The 21,102-nt window shown below is 47.7% G+C and overlaps 6 protein-coding genes across 6 annotated transcripts; 3 read left to right on the top strand and 3 right to left on the bottom strand.

Moving 5' to 3' along the window:
- Nucleotides 1–1,729: 1,729 nt before the first annotated feature.
- Nucleotides 1,730–3,104, bottom strand: Aspvir_004625 (putative mitochondrial DNA replication protein (Yhm2); the record flags this gene model as incomplete). The annotated part of the gene is made up of 6 exons (XM_043267849.1): nt 1,730–1,784; nt 1,937–2,609; nt 2,677–2,773; nt 2,827–2,845; nt 2,915–2,939; nt 3,026–3,104. The coding sequence occupies 6 exons, from the start codon at nt 3,102–3,104 to the stop codon at nt 1,730–1,732; spliced, it is 948 nt and encodes a 315-aa protein (XP_043123784.1).
- A 985-nt stretch (nt 3,105–4,089) lies between these two features.
- cit1 (citrate (Si)-synthase CIT1) lies at nt 4,090–5,973 on the bottom strand (the record flags this gene model as incomplete). Its single annotated transcript, XM_043267848.1, has 8 exons — nt 4,090–4,278; nt 4,347–4,647; nt 4,725–5,280; nt 5,331–5,391; nt 5,447–5,494; nt 5,562–5,646; nt 5,720–5,784; nt 5,854–5,973. 8 exons carry the CDS (start codon nt 5,971–5,973, stop codon nt 4,090–4,092), a joined length of 1,425 nt encoding a protein of 474 aa, XP_043123783.1.
- A 1,680-nt stretch (nt 5,974–7,653) lies between these two features.
- On the top strand, nt 7,654–10,546 carry Aspvir_004623 (Nrd1 complex RNA-binding subunit; the record flags this gene model as incomplete). The annotated part of the gene is made up of 8 exons (XM_043267847.1): nt 7,654–7,773; nt 7,848–8,093; nt 8,324–8,426; nt 8,560–9,582; nt 9,652–9,685; nt 9,740–9,908; nt 9,962–10,166; nt 10,236–10,546. The coding sequence occupies 8 exons, from the start codon at nt 7,654–7,656 to the stop codon at nt 10,544–10,546; spliced, it is 2,211 nt and encodes a 736-aa protein (XP_043123782.1).
- Nucleotides 10,547–11,552: 1,006 nt separating this feature from the next.
- On the bottom strand, nt 11,553–13,171 carry Aspvir_004622 (O-acetylhomoserine aminocarboxypropyltransferase/cysteine synthase family protein; the record flags this gene model as incomplete). The annotated part of the gene is made up of 5 exons (XM_043267846.1): nt 11,553–11,745; nt 11,815–12,383; nt 12,446–12,949; nt 13,009–13,063; nt 13,128–13,171. The coding sequence occupies 5 exons, from the start codon at nt 13,169–13,171 to the stop codon at nt 11,553–11,555; spliced, it is 1,365 nt and encodes a 454-aa protein (XP_043123781.1).
- Nucleotides 13,172–15,153: 1,982 nt separating this feature from the next.
- On the top strand, nt 15,154–15,769 carry Aspvir_004621 (MARVEL domain-containing protein; the record flags this gene model as incomplete). Its single annotated transcript, XM_043267845.1, has 3 exons — nt 15,154–15,238; nt 15,295–15,568; nt 15,655–15,769. The coding sequence occupies 3 exons, from the start codon at nt 15,154–15,156 to the stop codon at nt 15,767–15,769; spliced, it is 474 nt and encodes a 157-aa protein (XP_043123780.1).
- Nucleotides 15,770–18,194: 2,425 nt separating this feature from the next.
- Nucleotides 18,195–19,956, top strand: Aspvir_004620 (putative arginine transporter; the record flags this gene model as incomplete). Its single annotated transcript, XM_043267844.1, has 2 exons — nt 18,195–18,411; nt 18,479–19,956. The coding sequence occupies 2 exons, from the start codon at nt 18,195–18,197 to the stop codon at nt 19,954–19,956; spliced, it is 1,695 nt and encodes a 564-aa protein (XP_043123779.1).
- Nucleotides 19,957–21,102: the final 1,146 nt, after the last annotated feature.

Raw genomic sequence — 21,102 nt, 5'->3', positions numbered from 1 at the left:
TAGTAAGATAATAGTAAGAGTATTCTAAAGTAGAAAACCTACCTTTAATAAAAGAAGTAAGGAGAGAGAGGGGTAGGTAATATATTAATTAATTAGTTAAGAACTAATTAATAACTAGTTTATTAAAAAAAAATTTTAAAAAAAGGGGCAGGGGGGGAGGGAGATATAAGATATATAAGAAGATAAGTTACTATAAGAAGGTTAGTTAACCTTTAAAGTAGAGATTAGTTATATAATCTAGGCTTATCTTATTCACTGTCTTAGCTATCTTAGCACTAGCTGAACTTTTCTGAAAGGTCAGCTGACCTGTATCCTGTCCAGATTGCACCCTATATCATTTATGAAATATCCTTCCTATGATTTATTAAGTTAACTAGATCATGCCAGTATGCCTCATTTAAGAATTAGAAGATGAATTAGGTGGAATTATTTAGCTTTCTTTAGATAGAATATTTATTAGAAAATAGTACTTCCTCCTAGTGAGGAAAATTAAGCTATATATATATAAATTTATACTATTTCTTAACTATGTTAGGCTTTAAAGGGATCCTTTTCTTACTCTTCTACTTCTTAAGGTAATATCTCCTTAAAATATGTTAAATAGTTAACTTAGAGACCCCCCTAGGTAAGTATATAACCAAGGCCTTCTAGCTTATAGAGGGGCTCCAGCAGACTATCTAATAGATGTAATACTTAGTAGAGGGACTAAGCTTTTAGGGTCTATCTATTTAAGGCCTTGATTTTAGGGTTTTATAGTATTAGAAGTATTCTTTAGTTGCATAAATAGTGCTGCAACTAATACTAAATTCCTTTACTAGCTAAGTAGGTGATCCCTAATTCTCTAGGCTATATAAAATAGCTATGCGTGCCTCACTAGAAAGCTCAGCTTTAGGCCTTCTATTTCCACTAATTTTAGTCCCAAAAGACCTCATTTTGGTGGAATAGTAGATGGTTAAAGATAATGTTGATTTTTTAACACGTCACAGAAAGGCAGAATGTCCGGATACTTTTAACCCCTGATGTATATCCGAAAAGGTAAGCCAAGACAACATGCTGGTAAATGATTCACCCCATAGTTTGTATGTGCTTTGGGGCAAGCAAACAGGATACTGCTCACTATCTATCAGACAGGTTATTTTATCCCTTTTAAGATAACCTCGTACAGATTCATCCACATGTGATATTCATGTTATAGACTGGATTGTCATAATTGTTGAAAGACGCCGCTATACAAAGGTATCTTCATTAGAACATTTGATAATGATTACCGCAACTGCACAACTGCCAGAACTGATATATCTTTCGCTTTTGATAAAGCCTCACTATCTATTTCTTCGAGCAGCAGATAGCTTCCAAACTAGTGTTCACCCAAGACCAGGAAAGCAGGGGGATATGAGCTCGGAGGTATCTAGAGTCTGGTATTAAGGCTTCCGACAATGGTAGCGAATTGGGGCCAATATTATAGATTTCTTGATAAGTCTAATGAGGACCGGCCTGAGTCTATAGGGCCTGAGCAGTTACTATTTACATCAGCTAGTATGAATGACTTGAACATAGCTTCAGAACAAGCGGTGAACCGGGTGGGCACGGAGGCTAAACAGCTATAGCTGTTAGCTCCTCCGATCAACTCCGTGCAGAGCCAATAAAATAAGTGATCCGACAATATATTCTTCCGCCATCTGATTCAGACCGTGCATACTGCATAGTAGAAGGGTATTTCAAACCTTCTCTAGTGCTTAGCGGTGACTTTGTCGCCTGTCAGTTTTTCGACTGCTTCCTTGGCCCTGTTTCGGTGCAACGGAGACCCGCAAGTTAGCGCTGTATCGCTCCTCGGCATCACATGAAGATCGCAATGAAACCTTAGGAAGTGTATCCAAGAAAAAGGAAAGAGAACAACAGAAGGGATGGTAAGTAGGAACACACGGGGTCCACTTACATATCACCAAGAGCAACCATGCAGACGGTCTGCCAGATCCCAAGACCAATACGAGGAGTAACACCGCGATAAAGACCCTTAATACCGTTCGTCTCATAGATGTATTTGAAAGTCTTGCCAACAGTCAGGTTCTTGGGCCGGTTGGGGTCTTCCTTCTTGCTTTGCATCTCGACACGGATAACTTCAATGGGCTGGTTCCATGCGGAGAGACCACCTCCCAGACCAGAGGCAATGACCTTTTCGATGGCGCTCAGTTTTTGACTCTCGTCCTTGTTGGTCACCTTACGGATAGCGGTTTCCGCCAGACGGGAGAGACCAAAGCGAGAGCCCCAGTTCGTGGTTTGGCGGATAGCCACCGCGTTCACACCGCGGTTGATACCACGAATACCTTCCTTACGGTAGATATCCATGAAGGTAGCAAACGTACTCGGGGGCTTGACACCCTGAGCAGCCATCTTATGCTTGGTGATCTCGACCGTCTTCATGCAGGTACAGAAACCCATGGTTGCATATGCTTGCGCAACACCACCCGTCATACCTCCAGCAATACCCGCCAGGAAGTCCGGCGCACCAAGCACCTTGGCACGGAATTCCGCCTCGGACGCGACGAACAAGAGGACAGCGCCTTTGGTGGAGGCCTCAATCCAGGCCCACGGAATGAGACCTTGATAATCTGTCGGATCATCCCGCATCAGTTGTTGTACCCCACAGCAGCGGAACGCGGGCAAAAGGTCACTTACAACCGAGGATCCCGCCACGACCCCATATCCGCGCCATAGCGCCGGCGAAGCTGTCGCCTCGGTTGGCAGCCATGGTCGTCTTGATCACTTCCAGTGGCTGGAAAATTGTGAGCGAAAGACATCGAACCCCTGAAAATCAATGAAATATACCTGTCCCAGAGTGGTGACCCTGCGTTGCCTATTAGTCCCTCGACTCATAGTTTCCAATCAAACGAAGGAGCTGATGGGAGAAACTTACTCGAACATGTTCAATCCTGCACCGACTGTATTTCCAATAAAATTAGAATCAGATCATAGACTGCAAGTTTTGCTGGTGTTGCTTATGATCCATGATGGGGAAGAGACATACGTAGCAGATTGCTGAACTTGACAGGCTTCTTCTCGAGAGCATGGCCGGTAGAGGCCTTCTCAGCAGTAGTGGCTGACATCTCTGACCTTGGGGTAGCACTGAAAGGGGCCCTGACCAAGGGATGTAGGGGGCTTCGTCGCCTAAGGGATCACGAGAATATAAGAGCTGTTCGCGAGCGAAACTGTCAACGGCGAGCAGAACAAGGAAGCTCCGTCGAATAAGGTTGACGATAGAGACGGGGGTGGTAATGAATTGAGCCGGCGGGCAAAACAAAACTTTAATTGACAAGACAACGGAGGAATGGTAGAAGAAAGGAGGTGGGGGACGCAGAGGGAAGTTATAAAGCAGCAGGGGGGAAGGGCCTTGTTGCTTTGAGTATGAATCCTACACTGTACTTCGTAGTACGTGACGGAGTTGGATGACCGACTAATTAAGGCTAAGGTAGTAACACGTTGTTGGCCTCAGGCCTGGAGAGCTTCCCCCTTCTTTTCAAGGCGGACTCCTATTTTCGGTGGATTGGGGAAACACTAAACCATATTAAGCCATTATCGGGCCATTTGGTGCACTAGACCCATTGCGGGCCGGCGGTGTGATTTGGCCCGAGGACGGATCGGATTTGAGTGGCTGTTGTGCATTCTGGAGCCACGGAGCAAACCGGGGCGCTCCCAACATCATCAACATTACCTTATTCATGTTTGGTTGAGAGATCAAATCTGCGCCATATCATTCATTGCTCGTGATTATTGCCTTGATCGCCAACTGGCGTACTCATATTCACCCCTTTCTCGAGATATCTGCCATTCCACTCGGTTCCCGCCCCCAAAAAGGAAAAAGAAATGGGGACCTGAACACTTCATAGATAAATTCGGATGGACGTGAATTGTAATCGTTTTCTACTCGACCCTGAATCCTATCATACACCAATCAAAGAAAGCCCACGATACTCGGCACGTCCAGTCTAGTGTAATCAAACGTGTGAAAAAATAATACAGATTGCTCTACTTAATCATAATCGAGGAAGATGGATCCCTGCCCGTTTTTGTCATGTCATCTCAAGAGGAAATTTACAGCTTAGCTCCAACGAGCTTGGCGTATGCCTCAGTGCTGAAACTCTTGGGGCGCTCAATGGGTGCACCGAGAGCACGGTCGATGATCAGCTGGGGCAGGACACCGAGGGCACGGGAGACGCCGAACAATACAGTGTAGTAGTTGGCCTCGGTCAGGCCGTAGTACTGGAGAAGAACACCAGAGTGCTAGAGATCGGTCAGTCTACCGTGATCGCCCGCCATATTGAAACAATCCTGAGAAGGGAGGAACTTACGGCGTCAACGTTGGGGTAGGGGTTTTTGGTCTTGCCATGCTCCGTCAGGACACCAGGAGCAATCTTGTAGACCTGGCTGACCAGCTTGAACATGGGGTCATCGGGAAGCTTGCGGAGAGCAAACTCGCGCTGAGAGACGTAGCGAGGATCGGTCTTACGAAGGACGGCGTGGCCATAGCCAGGAACGACCTGGCCGGCGTTCAGGGTGGACCAAAGGTAATCCTTGATGGCCTGGTCGCTGAGGTCGTTGCCAATGCTCTTCTTCATCTTAGTGAGCCAGTTGAGCACTTCCTGGTTGGCCCTGTTGGAGAAAGAACACGATTATTAGTAAAACGATATTTCTTCCAAGAGATCGCATTCACACCAGGGGCCGCTTACAATCCGTGCAGAGGACCAGCCAATCCATTGAGACCGGCAGCAAGAGAGAGCATGGGCGAGCTCAGAGCACTGCCAACGAGGTGGGTAGTGTGGGCGCTGACGTTTCCACCCTCGTGATCGGAGTGGATGGTCAGGTACAGGCGCATAAGCTCAACAAAGTCATTGTTGTCACCGTAGCCGAGCTGGTTAGCCAAGTTGAAGGAGTAGTCCTTGTCCTTCTGGATAGGAGCGACCTTGCCATCCTTGAAGACATTGCGGTAGATCTTGGACGCAATGGTGGGGAGCTTGGCAATGAGATCCATGGAGTCTTCGTAGGTGTAGTTCCAGTAGTCCTTCTTGCTGATACCCTTGGCATAGGCCTTGGCAAAGGCAGACTCGTGCTCCAGAGCGGTAACAGCCAGGGAGAACTGAGCCATGGGGTGGAGAGTGCTGGGGCAGCGGTCGATGAGTTCCTCGATAAACTTGGGAAGGTCGGAGCGAGCAGCCCACTCGGCAGACAAGTCGCGAACCTGCTGCTCGGTGGGGATCTCACCAGTCAGCAGTAACCAGAAGAGACCTGAGTATTCTTAGCACAAGCTTTGTGAGACGTTATCCGGATTCTTGTACCTTCAGGTAGGGGCTCCTCGCCGCCGGGTGCCTTGGGAAGAAGCTTCTGGCACTCAGGGATCTGTCAAAAAGTGAGTATGCGCTGATTACGAATAGCACCGCCAACGAGGGCCTACCGTGTAACCTCTGAAACGAATACCCTCCTCGGAGTCAAGAACAGAGCCCTGGTAAAGAGAGTTAACTGGCGTTCACATCATCACCAAGAGGGAGAAAAAGGCTCTCTGAACCTACCTCCCAAACGAGGCACTTCACACCACGGGCGCCACCGTAGGCCTGGTCAAGAGTAACCTCGCCGATGACCTTGCTACCATGCTCTCTGTGAACAACCGCTCGCTTGATTAGCACTCGCTGTCTGGTAGGTAGCAATTCAAAATACGCTGTGCGCCTACTTTCTGAGCTTCTTAACCTTCTCGATCTCACCGGGAAGCTTATCGGCGAACGTCTCCTTGAGGGACTAAAGGAAGAAGCGATCAGTAAAGAAAGCTCGAAACATGACAATTGAACCCAAACAAGCGTCACGAACCTTGGCCTTGCCAGTCGAATAGCAACGCAAGCCGTTGAAAGCAGCGGACTGCACGGCAGGCTTAGCCGTGATAGAGGTGGAACGAAGAGCGAAGGTTCCGAGTCTCATTGTGGAAGCCATCTTGTATCAAACAACTTATTGAAGTTGAATGTTTGGTATGGAAAGGAAAAAGAGGGTATATTGGAGATCTTGGTGTAGAAAAGGAGAGGTCAAAAGGAGGGAGGTGTCCAAAAGTTGAGGGAGAAGCTCTTCTGCGGCCCTTTTTTCCATCTGACCGTATCGGTACAGCCGGTACACGATGTGACCGCAACGACCAGCAAGGAAGCGAGGCAATGATGGCAACAGCGTGTACTTCCGTACATTACGGTAACCCCCAACCCAAGGGAAGACGCAGCCGGACTCCCGAGTGCCAAGCCACCTCTCTTTTTTTTTTTTTTTTTTTGGCGAGCTTCCTTGCGATGACGGATATTACCGTATTTGCGCCAACCAACGTTGCTGTTGGTTTCTCTGCAACTCCACCCGCCAAATTCCGTCGCACGGTAAAAGAGAAACGGGAGCATGGAGTACCTACCTTAATAAACTAAGGTGGTGCCAAGGACCGATTCTAAATGATGAGAGGTATGGCACGGCAGGAATATGTACCTTAGTCAATATGGCACACTATACCTCTCTACGGAGTACGGAGTACAAGTACCACTATTGTATTTACCTAAGATACATCATGGAATTTCATCGTTTGCCCTTCCAGGAGTAGGAAACATGCTTTCGTAGGTGGCTCTTGGCACAATACCTATAGATAACTCGAGGCTACCTTATGGTTGGTGACGTCGGCAAGTCGCCATCAAAACTGTAGCCCGTGAACCGAGCCTTGCGACTGGCTCAAAGAAGTAAACTGATCTAGAAGAGGAAACATGAGGTTCCTATAGAGTTCTATCCAAAAAATTAATGATAACAAATCTAATTGAGGCTACGGGGCACCGTTGTTTCCTTTAAATAGGGATGTAAAAAAGAATCACTTGAACATGAGATAATATAAAGAGGTAGATGGCTATGTGCAATACAACACAATCCCCCCAGTTGTTCATGACGGGAGTTTCCTGATTCGACTCACCGAACTGAGCTAGCCTATTACTTACCTTGCAAGAGCTGTAATTAAACTGATTGAATCACGTGCATCATGTGATTAATGAGGAACTTGAAAAAGAGTGTAGGCCTTAGGCAGACACCAGAGTTTGTCCTCCCAGATTGAGACTAGCTCAAGTCACTGGACTCCTTCACCTGACTTGTCCTTTTTTCCTTTCCTTTCATCAATCCCCCTGTCCCTTCATCAACCTTCCATCTTCTCTCCGTCCCAACAACGTAAATTACATCCGATTTACCTTTACATTCTTCTTCACTCTGCATCCTCTCACTTAGGTTGTACCCTGTACTTGTACTCGCTCGCGAGTCGCGAAGCCCTGGGCACCTTGCTAGCTGTGTTCCAGCTGTAGGCGGAAGGCTCGTTCGTCGCCATCGTGCTCGTTGAGTCTGTAGTGACACGACTACAAGTGTGAAAAATCCGCTCTAGACAAACTTTGCTCACTTCTGAGAGGAAGCCAGCCATTGCCAATTTAGGCATCACCAAATCTCTACTGTACTGGATTTTCCAGTAGAAACGCCTCGTTTTGGAGCTTTGATACTCTCAGCGTCTTATACATTCTCATTCCAAGCCGGAAGTGTCTGCCCGTCTCACTCCAGGGAATTTTGGTAATTGTATGTCTTTCGTACCGCGCTGAGAACCTCGAACGACCATTATCAGCTATGTCTTCTGCTGTAGCAGAGTTGGAGAATTATCTCCAGTCTATGCTGGCTCTGAAGCCCCCAGGCGTTTCTGGATCTAAGATCAACAGCATCACGTCACTTTGTACAGCCAACGTTCAGGTATGAACAAATCTTGATATGACCACAAACTTATGTTACCCGAACTACAAGCTAACTCCTGTCTCTTCTCATAGAACGAGTCCGTCCTTATTCAGAAGATTTATACACACTTCAAGAAGGCACCGGGAACACACAAGTTGGGCGTACTCTATGTCGTAGACTCTGTAACTCGACAATGGGTAGAAGCAGCGCGCAAGGCAGGCCAGCCATCTGGCAGTGCTGCCCCCGATGGAACATTCGCCGCTGGCGTCAACAGAGTGACCGAATTACTGCCTGTCTTGATGACTGATATCATAAACAACGCCCCTGAGGATCAAAAGGTACGCTTTAGATGCAACACGCGAATAATTTTGAAGCCGTTACAGGATTTGTGGAAAGCATAGGAGCGATAAGAAACGGTGATTATTTTTGTATCCCGTGATGGCTTCCCATGCTCCCAAATCATCGTATCCCTTTCTCGTTCGCTTTAAGCAGCAATTTTTCCTTTAGGCTTCTGCTATCTCGTGTGACGAATAGTTCAACTTACGTATGCCACTCTCTCAATATATAGGAAAAGATCAAGAAGCTGGTCGATATCTGGGAACGTGGATATACATTCCCTGCATCCATGCTCGCATCATTCAAGGAAAAGTTGAATGCGCCTGCATCTCAGAGTAAGCTATCCCTTCTAATCCCCCTACGAAGCAAGAGTTGGTCCTGGCGTCCGTGGGATCTACCCAATCATTCTAGACTCAGGGTTTCTAGTTGCAACCGCTTTGGTATCATACATCTAATGCCTCTCCCTAGATGTTGAATCTACCACTCCCGAAGGATCACCTGCACCGAATTACATTTCACTGGGAGGTTCGCAGCAGCAGGGAAATGGCGCATCCTCGACGACTCCCGCTCAAGCAGCGCCTGACACTTCCAGTATCTTGAAAGCGTTGGCAGATATGGCCAAGCAGAACACAACAACGCCAGCCATCCCAGCGACGACTAATCCACTAAATGCATTGAACATGCAGGGTACAGTTTCACAGCCCATGACCTCGTCCGTAGACCAGGCTTCACAAGTTCAAGCTGGACAGGTTGGTGTAAATCCTTATGCCGCTGGCACTATGGCGACGCCGTTCGCGGCTTTGAGTAATCTCGCTCAGAATCCGGCATTAATCCCACCGCAAAGCCAGAGTCAGACTCCTCCGAACCCACTCGCTGCCGCGGCCAATCCCCTGGCCGCGCTACTGCCGCAGGCGACCACAGCCGCAGCTCAGCCGACTCCTAGTATAGCGCCGGACGCCCTGCAGCAGCAGCTGCAGCTCTTGCAGCTTTTAGCCGCACAGGGAATTCCGCAGGAACAGTGGGCTACCGCCCTGCAGATTCTCAGCTTGTCTAATGCTACAAACATGGCCAATGTGAATTCTGGGCAGCCAGTTGGCTTCAACTTACCCAGTCAAACAGCCGCTGCCTGGGTTAGCCGTCCAGATTCGCAGTCACGTGATTTTGATCGAGGGGATCGTGAAAGAGACCGCGACTACATGCGCTCTCCTCCAGGCCAGTATCGTCGCCGATCTCGGTCGCCTGGATGGGACCGACGTCGTGATGTGTCACCCCCTCGTCGCCGTGATAGTCCTGTCTATGGAGAGTATCATGGTGATTCTCCCGGTCGTCGGGGTGAGATGCGCAGTCGACGAGGCAATGATTATCGTCAGCGCAGCCCGCCCGGGCGTAGACGGCGTTCTCCTACTCCCCCTCGAAAGGACCCGACACTGCCTCCTCCAGGCCCTAAATTCATCGAGTGGGATTATTCTATCGGACAAGGAAACATCAAAGGTTCGTAGCACGAATTTCTGGATCAGAGTGTGCTGCATGGGGAGCGTCAGCTAACATCTTTTCGTATAGTTCTGAGCAGAACTCTTTTTGTTGGTGGTGTCACGTAAGTCTACAATTATTCCGAAAAAAGGGTCTTGTATACTGACAAATTTTGCAGATCTTCGGAGGCACATCTGCGATCCTTGTTCGGCAAATTTGGTATTGTCCAAACTTGCATCGTGAACGTCGACAAACGTCACGCGTTTATCAAGATGATTGGTCGTCAGGACGCCGTCGATGCCCGGGAGGGAATGGAATCTTACAAGTCCGGTGACATGCAGCTTAGAGTAAGTTTCTGTTAATAAGTTTGTTGTGTTAGGAAGCGCTCTGACAGAATTAGACTCGATGGGGTGTCGGATTCGGTCCACGAGACTGTAGTGACTATCAGACAGGCATCAGTGTTATTCCAATCGAGCGACTCACGGAAGCAGATCGTAAGTGGATGCTTACCGCTGAATATGGTGGAACAGGAGGGCGACCTATTGAGTCTGGCATGGTGGTTGAGGAACCTGACATTGAAATCGGTGCTGGCGTTTCTTCGAAGGGTAAGAGGTTTTCTTTCTGGTTCCTCGAATTAACGTAATGAAGTCAAGGCTAATTATCTGCCCCTATAGCCATTAGTAGACGGATCGCCACAGACACGGGAGGGAAACGCGGACCGGTGTCGTCCCGCACGCATCAAGATCGATTCCGTCGCCCAGAGCGTGACGGGCAACCGGCTGGGATGGGTCCTGGTGGCCCTGGCCCTCATGAGGGTCGTGATCTCTCGGCGGTCAATAACGTCGGCGTACCCCCTGCAGTGCCTGGGTTCGGATTTTCGTTTCCGGGGATGCACATGTTTCCTCCTGGCTTCATGATGGGAGGGGCACAAGCTGGATCTTCCGGCGGATCAACCCAACCACCACCACCTGGTCAGGGAAGTTAAGCCTTCAAGCCGATTCTCTTCAACACAACAGATCATATCGCGTGGGCAACATTGCATTAGCTTCACCCCTGTACACAGTCTTGTCTTCATCTGGCGACTCAACCACGTTTCGTTTTCCCCTTCTCTTTTTACGTCTCATGTACCATTTCTCTCAAACGGGGTTATCCGGGGGTTTTGAGTTCTCAGGGCCGTTCTAAACATGAATTTTGCTTTACGTCATAAGGGTCTAGCCTAGAATGGCACATTGGCGGGGGACAAGTTGCCTTTATGCTCAAGTCACACTTGCAGTGAGACCATCTCTACCAGAGCAAAAACAGCACTCGTCAAGATATGAGAAGTGAGAGTTGGTTGCATGAAGCTGGATACTGCCATTGTATCATGGCTATTCTACCTTCCGCCCATCATATCGACCTTCCACTGCTGGTGTTGATATGCATTGAGCTCAAGTTGGGTTGAGACTGAGGTGGCTCTTGCGGTGTAGTAGCGGTGTTGTGCCGTTACCTGTCTTCCTGCGTTCACACCAAAGAGAATCAACTCGAGCAGTTACCCTTTGCTCTGTATTTCTTTGTTCAGCTCATTATTTTGCTGTCTTTTCTTCTCTTTTCGTCGTATGATGGGGTCCATTTTTTCTAGCTCGACTCTACTACATTTGAGTACCCAATTCAGTAGTAATCTCTGATACCGAGGACAACTTTGATGTACTTCTGTTAGCTCCTTCGTGCGACTTTGTCGTCCAGCAATGGACCAATTCTGCCACACGCCGACAACACGGCTGACAATTTTCTCCGAGGAGGGGAATAGTAGCCAGTTGCTTCGTAGAACACCGCTCTTCATCAATCCTCTTCGCGGCAACACTGCGCTTACATCGACGAAGAAAGTCTACATTGACCTCATATTGCAAAGCAATGAATTTCAAAAAGCCTATTCTGCTTGGTATCATATGTTCATCGCACATCCTCTTCTGCCTTTTGGCGTTCTCCTTTTATAATAGACGTAAGGTTACACTCTACTTTGTGAGTGCAGCACTGGAGGCCTTGAAGGATTGTTCAAAATCGGCAATGATGTCGTCAATATGTTCAGTGCCCACCGAAATGCGGATAGCATCTTCAGTGACACCAGAGTCCAGCCGCTCTTGCTCCGTGAGCTGTTCGTGGGTGGTAGACCAAGGGTGGATGGCCAGAGTCTTTGAATCCCCAACACTTTTGCAAAAGGATTAGCACGCGTTCGGGCAGCGAGCAAGCAAAGTTTTGGGGGCCAGGAATACTCACTTTGCCAGGTTGGAGATCAGCTTGAAGTTGTCAACTACCTGACTACCGGCAGCTGCGCCTCCCTTGACTCCAAATGACAGTACGCCACCGAAGCCGCGCTTCAGGTAACGCTTAGCGATTTCATGGCTGGGGTGAGATTCGAGACCGGGATACGAGACCCAGCTCACGTGCTCGTTCTTCTGCAGCCAGGTAGCCAGGGCAAGGGCATTGCTTGCATGTCGTTCAGCGCGCAGACTCAGAGTCTCCAGACCAAGCAGAAGCTGCTGAGCGGCAAATGGGTTCAGTGCCGATCCCAGATCACGAAGGATCTCAACCCGGACACGGATAGCGAAAGTGATAGGTCCAAATGTTTCCCAGAACTTCAACCCGTGGTAGCCCTCGGACGGTTCGGTGAATTGGGGGAATCTGTCAGCGTGCTTACCCCAATCAAATTTACCGCTGTCGACAACAACACCGCCAATGGTGGTTCCATGACCACCAATCCACTTGGTTGCGCTGTGCACGACGATGTCAGCACCGTGCTCGATGGGACGGAAGAAGTAACCGCCAGCGCCGAAAGTGTTGTCAACCTAGAATAAAGGCGAGCGCGATCAGAGATAGTCTTCCCGCATTTCGACGAAGCCAAACTCACCACGAGAGGAACGCCCTTATCGTGAGCGACCTTAGCGATGGCCTCAAAATCGGGTACATTGTACCGGGGATTGCCAATAGTTTCGACATAGACAGCCTTGGTGTGGTCATCAATGGCGGCGGCGATGTCCTCTGGCTTGTCTCCCTGGACAAACTTGGTTGTGATACCCAGACGAGGAAGAAAGACCTTCAATTGGTTATAGGTACCGCCGTACAAGTTGCTAGTAGCTACGATGTTGTCGCCAGCGTGAGCAAGCGCGGCGATGGCCATGAACTGTGCAGCCTGGCCGGAAGAAGCTGCAACGGCTGCCACACCCCCTTCGAGGGCGGCGACGCGCTTCTCGAAAACATCAACAGTAGGCTGGAGCAAAATGGCGGTTGTGAGCAACTCGACCCAACCCGGCTGTGGAGAATTACTCACGTTCATTATACGGCTGTAGATGTTTCCGAACTCCTTGAGGCCAAAGAGTCTAGCGCCATGAGCAGAGTCATTGAATGTGTATGACTACGCCTCGAGATCAGCGGGGGAATGAACTAGGAGAGTAGAAGAGAGACGGGACCAACGGTAGTAGCATAGATTGGCACTGCCCGCGAATTGGTAGTAGAGTCCGGTTCATGACTTGGTGACTTGTCAGTATTGCCATTGAGATAATGAGCGGTCCAGATTTCTATGTTTATTTTACCCAGCATGGAGTTGGAGCGTTTCAAAATGAGGTGTTTGCGACATGGCGTAGGTTTAAGGATTGGGTATCTGCTACTGGAATTGGACGCCCTTCTCGCACGATATATAGTGCAATCGAGAATCGACAGGTTAAGGTAGATAGAGATGAGGGCGAAGAGGGAGGGCCAACACTGCAGATTGAAGGGGAAGGAAGAAGAAAACGCAAAAGAGGGGAGTATTTAAAGCGGGGGAGGAATATTCAGAAGAGTATATAGAAGTATCGATATGGTATCTTGGGTTGTGCACTGGGGTAGCGCCGATGGCGTGATTGAGGGACTGGACACTGGAGCTGGGAGAGGGAAAAGGCGTTACGAGAAAGCATCAATAACAAGAATTAATCATTCAGAAAAAAGTGTGGAATAAAAAGACCTTATGATTGCTTTTCAGTGGAGTCTGATGATTTTGATCCAGAGATGTATATGTACAGCTGTGGGAGAATTAATACATAGCAATGGTTGAAGATGATGCTGATGGGTATGTGCCTTAGGTACTCCCCGTACGTGGAAAGGTACTAGAAATAAAGGTGTTCATACAAGTGGCCAGATATTTCCTGGATATAGCAATCATTGTGTTAATTGATTCTTGTTGACAGAGATTAAAGGCTCGGACCTGATAAATATCAATATTTCCAAAAAAAAAAAAAAAGAGGAAAGGAAGTAAAAGGGCACAGCTTCAATGGTTGAGGATGCTGGATGTTTTGGACTGTATGGTGGATACGAGAGACTGTAAGAAAGAGGGGCAGAAGATTCATCATAAAGGTATTTTCGGCGCTGATAAGATTGAATTGTAGTACATGGACTCTTGTCCAAAGTATACAAACCACGTATCAAAATGAAATAGAACCCTTAACACTTATTCTCATTCTCGAGGTAATGAATAGATGGAACGTAGGAGTAACATTCTCCAGCCCTGAGTCTGGGGAAGCTGATGATTGATGATTCACATTGATGAGTTAGCATCTCAAGGCACAAGGGGTCGACCATGGGTCTTAGACAGGTAGCAATACCATGGCATCTTCGACGTCAACCACATGCTTTCCATCATGTGAGACGGCGGGGGTCAATTAAGATTCACTCAGTCTATCGTGGCGCTCCTAGACTCCTACAGAGGGGCATAGAATGTCACTTTTGAACTTATTCTCCTCATGATACATCCTTGTTGTTGAAGGTTCCTTTGCCGAGGCGCATGTCGTCATAGGGCAGAAAGTTGCTTAGCCTTGTGCCATCTAGAGAGGTATGCCCGTTACTAGGTATCATCGATCCGATCACAAGGCCCCCATAACACAGACGTCCAATGAGCAGTCCTACCACTCTGAAGAATAAAGGGTAAGACAGAAATGACTTAGGTTATAGATAGTACACAACAGAAAGACTAGGGATCGACGCCAATCATAATGTTCGCACCATGCAGTTTTACCAGCGTACAAAAAACCAGGCGGAAGCATTAGCAGAACCGGCATTTGACTGTGACGTTTGTGGTCATCAGCCATGTATTTAAAGCGAAGAGACTACACCAGCGGTCAAGATCCTTCTGTGTTATCCTTCCTGATGTATATGTACCTGACGAGCTTGGAGTTCTCTTTCTATCAAAGTCTGTAGTCGTTGCTCCTCCAACAAACTTGAACAATAATATCTTCCCCAATAAAGGTTTGTCTCATACCCACCTGTCCAGTCCGCCCCCTGTCACAGGAGGAACTTTGATGCCAACAGTGGTCTTTTTATGGGACGGGATTATGGCGATGATCTTGGCTGAAAAGAGTATACAAGTCACGGTCATGGCTTTTCCCAGCGCCCTTTAAGTACGAGCGAATGTCCAGTCCGCTCCAATCTCTCCCTCCATTTTCACATGCCCGAGATTCGGTTTTGAAGAGATCGGCTGATTGACTATATAGGTCAGAAGAAGCAGGGCCTTTCTTCTCTCGCTCGTCACATCTGGATGCAATAATTTACTCGCACCACTTACACATCCAGCAGTGATCATTTTTCATTATGGCTTTGAACTTTCCTTGGATTTATCCTGTTCGCGTAGCCCAGGCAGCGTTCGCGATCATCGTTCTCGGATTGACAGCATATGGTAGGCCTATGCTCGCCCTGTTGTGCTGATGGAAGACTTGACTAACACCCTAACAGCTGTTAGTGTAGTCCGCTGGAGTGACACCGTCAATTTCATGCTTTTCAATGGCGTCTGGACTGCCTTTGTTGCAACGCCCTATCTTGCGCTGGCCCCGGTTTTCTTTCCCCAACTGGCGCATCGTTTTGTCATCCCAGCTGTGGAAATCGTGACCATGATTTTCTGGTTTGCAGGGTTTATTGCGCTTGGTGTTTTGCTTCCATCTCCGGATTACTGCCACTGGGGTCAATGCAGGGCATTGCAAGCTGCAACCGTGTTTGGGTCGTTCGAATGGTAAGTCATACCCATTTCAATCTAGAGCTTTATTCGTCACGTGTCGATGAATTCGTAGATATCAAGGGCTGACATTGCGGGATAAGGGCATTGTTCCTTGCTACGAGCATTGTAGCTATACTCGGTGCTCTGCGATCTGGCGGTCACAGCACCAACAGTACGAAGCCTGCTCCGCAAACTACCACTCACATCGGAGTCTAAATGGGTTTGACAGCAACCATAATTCCGTGAGAATGAGTGCCTGTCCTCGCATAAATGTTCACATGCATACTCGCTCAGAAGACAAGCCACCTTGTTCTTATGGCATGACGTCATATACGCCAGCTTTCGACCGATGCTTGCTGTTTCCAGTCATCCAGATACAAGGACATAGAGGACTTCACTGAGGACATGAAGGATGGCCGTTGATTCTCTCGGGCTGACTTTCCGAATTCTGAACCTCTTAAATTCGCAATTGACACTTACTGGATACCACGACTTCATCTATTCATGATTATGCCTTTGTACCTTATATAATGATACCTACTTCGCTTCTCTGCAGGCTGTGATGTTGATACCCCGTCAGTCCTTCATACCATGTATATGATCTCTGTTGTACACTGATCCACAAGTTTGCTGAAATTTCATTGATAGTTGAAAAGACATTTGTTTTCTAAAAAAAAAAGGGGGCCCTTGTCTTAAGAAAGCCAAGACTTTATCAGGACTTGAGGACTGTTTATTGGGATATTCGTAGTCGTTAAGGACGTGAAGTCTTCGAAGAGTGCGAGGGTAGGGGGTAGGCCAGCGGCCGCCCCGTACGTGTCCCGCTAACTTCGAGGGATTCCAGTCTTCTTTTATATTTCGACCTAGACTATGAAGGAATGTAAGGTCTAACTAACTACGTAAAGAGCGATGACGATTACTAGATATCGTTGCACATCCGATAGACTTCCCCGAAGTCATATACATGCTGGTCGATATCACATTATAATGGTCAGGTTGCCTGTTTCTCCCAGTTGACGGTAAAGATTACAGGGGCGCCAACTGTAAAATTTCAAAAGTCAAGCGAATTGCCGGATAATGTCAATTGTGGCCGATGATCTGAGTCCTACCTTGACTCTACTTCTAATGAAGTATGAAGCATGATTCTGCGTTGTATAAGACAAGAGGATGGGACTGGCAGATGCCTCAATGGATTACTTGAAAGGAAATATTCTAGAAGCTTTGAGCCATGCCTCAGTTTGTCCGCACCAAGAAAGCCCGGCTCAAGCTTTGGTTTGGGATAGAGTTTATTTCAGATCCCAATTATCACAGGCTTTCCCAACACCCTTTAAAATTATTTTGCTAGAGGTCCTAAGGATTTAATCTAGTTCTGTGTAGTCTGAGTGTTTGGTTGTTTGACAGTTCCTTAGAACTAGGTGGCCAGCAATCCGGGCCTCGGACGACATGAGCCTGGATGCTTGTATGCACCAACCCCGTATACACAGTACGTGGTGTCGCAAACTTACGATGAAGCTGGAAAACCCCGAAGAGGAAAGTATAACAGCAACCAAGAGAATTTCTGTCAGTATGTGTAGTTGCACTTATCTATCTTCTAGATAATATCTAGACTAGTTGTTAGGAAGTTCTCGCTCTCGGCAACTCATCCCCAATTTCCGATTTCCGATTTCCGATTTCCAAGTAGCCAAGCTTCGTCAACTCTCCGCCACCGCACTCAAATCGTTTAGCGTCGAGTCATCTTACGAGAAAAAAAAAATTCTTCTTTCTCCGCCCATCAGCCAGCACTCCCAGCAGCGCTCCACAACCCTGGATGGCAACTCTTGAATACTGAATATCTGGACAGATATTAGAAAGCCCCGAGAAAATGATCGATATTGGGAAATATCTTTGCCATCCAGGGGGCCGTGCTTTCCACCATTCATGGATTCAAGTCTTATCATTGGAGGACGGAGCCGGAGGACTATAGCACACATCAAAAAGTATGAAGTGGTAGGAAAAGGGTTTCCACTTCACTTAGAGTAGATAGCAGTCCAGTGATGATAATAATAATGACAATCATTATCTATCCTCAGTTCTAATCTTCCCTCCGAGTCACCAATTAACGTTACATTGGCCTCCCACTCGCGGATAGAATGACTCCATAATCTCCATTATTAAAGCCCACTCCAGCCAGTTTCTGTCCACTACCTTATTGTTCTCTTTACATAACATCTTCCTGTACATACTGATTTATCTGTCTCGTTCGTCATTGGCTGTGTCTTTACCTCATTGCAGGTGTCAGTCTTTTTTCTTTTCTGTCTTTGAAGAGCTGATGCATTTGCAATAAAAGCATAGCGCAAAGTCTTTTCATTGTCCATTCTTTGAACCTCGTCTTGAGTCAATTCAGTCAGCAGCGCAGAATAGGAGGAGACAAAAAGGCCTGCTTGTCTTGCTCCGTTAGTCGGCGGTACTTAGCTATCTAGTGGACTCGACTTGCTCAACCTCTAGTGGAGTCTCTGTTGAACGGCGCGCTTCCCTCCTTCCACCCCGATTTTTTTCTCCTCTTCTTTTTCTTTCTTTTTAGTACCTTGGATCCCCACCAGCCCTCTAGTGCACTTCCGTACTCCAATCCGTCCTGTTTCAATCTTCAGCGCTGAATGCTCGACAGATGGCCTTCAATGAGCTTGAGGTCACCTCTGCGCCAAAGGTCGCAGAGGGCAAGGGCAAGATGTTAAACGATGAGTCTGTCCAGGTCTACGACAACAGTCCCTCCCCTAACTCGAACGATCTGGACTGTGAGAAGCATGGAGCTAGCCGTCAATCGAATCCACTGCCCGATCTCAAGCGGAAGTTGAAGAGCAGGCATCTACAGATGATTGCCATTGGTGAGTCATGCTTCAATTTGAACGTCGACTCGGAAGTATTATGCACTGTGCTAACCCACTCTGGTAGGTGGTACTATTGGCACTGGTCTTTTCATCAGTAGCGGTACCGCTATCGCACATGCAGGCCCCGTGGGTGCCCTCATTGCCTATATCTTCGTTGGCTCCATCGTCTACTCGGTCATGACCTCCTTGGGAGAGATCGCTACATATATGCCAATTCCAGGAGCGTTCACATCCTATGCCGCGCGGTTGATCGACCCGAGTCTGGGTTTCGCCATGGGCTGGATTTATTGGTTTTCCTGGGCCATTACCTTTGCCCTTGAGCTGACCGCAACGGGTTTGATCATCCAGTTCTGGAAATCTGACATCCAGATCGCCATCTTCATTGCTGTGTTCTGGGTGATGATCACTCTTTTCAACTTCTTGCCCGTCAGTTTTTATGGCGAGTTGGAATTCTGGTTCTCAAGCATCAAAGTTATCACTGTCGTGGGCTTCATGATCTTCGCTATTTGCATTGACGCAGGTGCTGGTGACCGTGGCTATCTTGGTTTCCGGTACTGGGCGGACCCTGGGCCCTTTTCACCCTATGAAGGCGTTCACCCCGATTCTACCGCGAAATTTGTCGGCTTCTGGGCTGTTCTCATCCAGGCCGGATTCTCATACCAGGGGACTGAGCTTGTTGGTATTGCTGCTGGTGAAACAGAAAACCCCCGCAAGACTGTTCCTTCGGCCATCCGCAAAACATTCTTTCGGATCCTGTTCTTTTTTGTCCTAACCATCTTCTTCATCGGTCTGCTGGTACCTTACACTAATGAGAACCTTCTCACGGGTGGAAATGACGCCAACTCCTCACCCTTTGTCATTGCTGCTAGGCTAGCGGGTGTGAAGGTTCTCCCGCACATTATCAATGCGGTCCTGCTCACTGTGGTTCTTTCCGCTGCGAACTCAAATGTTTATAGTGGCAGCCGTATCTTGATTGGTCTGGCACAGGAAGGGTTCGCGCCACGTTGGTTCAAGAGGACTAGCAAGAAAGGTGTTCCCTACTACAGTGTTGCATTCACCTCGGCTTTTGGCCTGCTTGGATTCATGAATGTTTCCAACGCTGGCAGCACTGTATTCAACTGGTTCCTGAATATCGCCGGTGTGGCAGGCTTCATTACATGGGCATCATTAAATGCTTGTCATATTGCGTTCATGCGGGCTTTGAAGGCTCGCAACATTTCTCGTGACCTCCTTCCGTACAAGGCTTTGTGGCAGCCATGGTATGCCTACTATGGCTTGTTCTTCAACATTCTGATTATCCTCACACAAGGATTCACTGCCTGGATTCCGACATTCAGTGTGACCGATTTTTTTGTCGCCTACCTCAGTTTGATCCTTTTCGTTGTGCTCTACTTGGGCCATAAGATCATCTTCCGACCAGCGTTTGTGCGTCCAATCGAAGCAGATATCGATACTGGCCGCGTCGCTTTGGAAAACGAGATGTGGGAGACGGTCACGCCCACCAAGTGGTATAAGAAGTTGGGCAGCACGATCCTGGGATAGAAACATGGCGCGACTTCTCGGCCGGTTCAACTGTGCAGGAGAAGTAACTAATGTACAGAAAATGAAATATGGACTGTTACAACATCTACGTTCGTTCGGTATGGTGGTTCGACTATCCGATTATTTGTGGACTGATGACTGGAGAAAGAATGAATGCGCCTGTGGAATAGGGATGATACCCCTGTGTCTATCTCAGTTTCATTTTGTACATAGCATATAGATATATTCTCTCGTAGTTCAGCATTTGGCATGGAGTTGGGTGACTTGTCTCTTTTTCATGGTTGTGATCTGATTGTGCAGTTATTCAATAAATAATTCATGTGCCATCAGATCCAGATATCTCGAGGACAATATTAGCTCATATTTAGCTGTAATCATGCCCCAAACATATTATGTTTGATTCAGTCATGATATTTATTAGCTCAACAACAGTCAATAATATCTGATCATCCCTAGGTGGACAACAATGCTGCATGACTACGCTGCATTGTCACATGAAACTCTTTCCACATGCTACATACTGCGATTAGCTTTCTCCAATGATCATCCCTTGCAGCTGACACTGTAGGTACCTTACTACCAAGTAGATAGGTGGTCACTCTGGGTACCTATCTGCTCTACAAATATAATAGAATAGTACTCGTGAAGGCAGTAGGGTCTCAGATCATCTATGCGCACCAGTCGCAATCTCGATCACTCGCTGATCTGAATAAGGAGTACGGAGTATGTCCAGTTAAAAATCATCGGAATCTCCCCCAGACACCTTATTTACCTAGGCTGTCTGCGACTGTACTGTGTGGGGGACAATCTCGGACCGACGCCATCTTGCGTTAGGATCTCCGGGGGACATTGAACGATCTAAACTGGAAATAGAAGAACTTCTCCGCCTTTGTTATTTGAGTGATTCGAGCAATTTGAGTCTTTGATGTTTAAAGAGATGGAAATGCATCAATAATGATAGTGGAGTTGCTGGGTAGGGACGGATAGGATCTGATAGGTTCGGAGTATCTCGATTCCTGAGAGAGCGTGAAAGGCAAAACAGCCGAGGTAAGTTTCCACGAGGATGAATGGTCGGTTACGACTGCGACGCTTGGCTTGACCATTCAGCTGCTCGGCAATGCTCCAGTCTTCAGCCTGGAGTCCAAC

This window comes from Aspergillus viridinutans, assembly GCF_018404265.1.
Source record: "Aspergillus viridinutans IFM 47045 DNA, scaffold_2, whole genome shotgun sequence".
In the NCBI taxonomy this organism is placed as follows: Eukaryota; Fungi; Ascomycota; class Eurotiomycetes; order Eurotiales; family Aspergillaceae; genus Aspergillus; species Aspergillus viridinutans.
The sequence above is the reverse complement of the archived record's forward strand: the minus strand, read 5'-3'. Positions and strand labels throughout refer to the sequence as shown.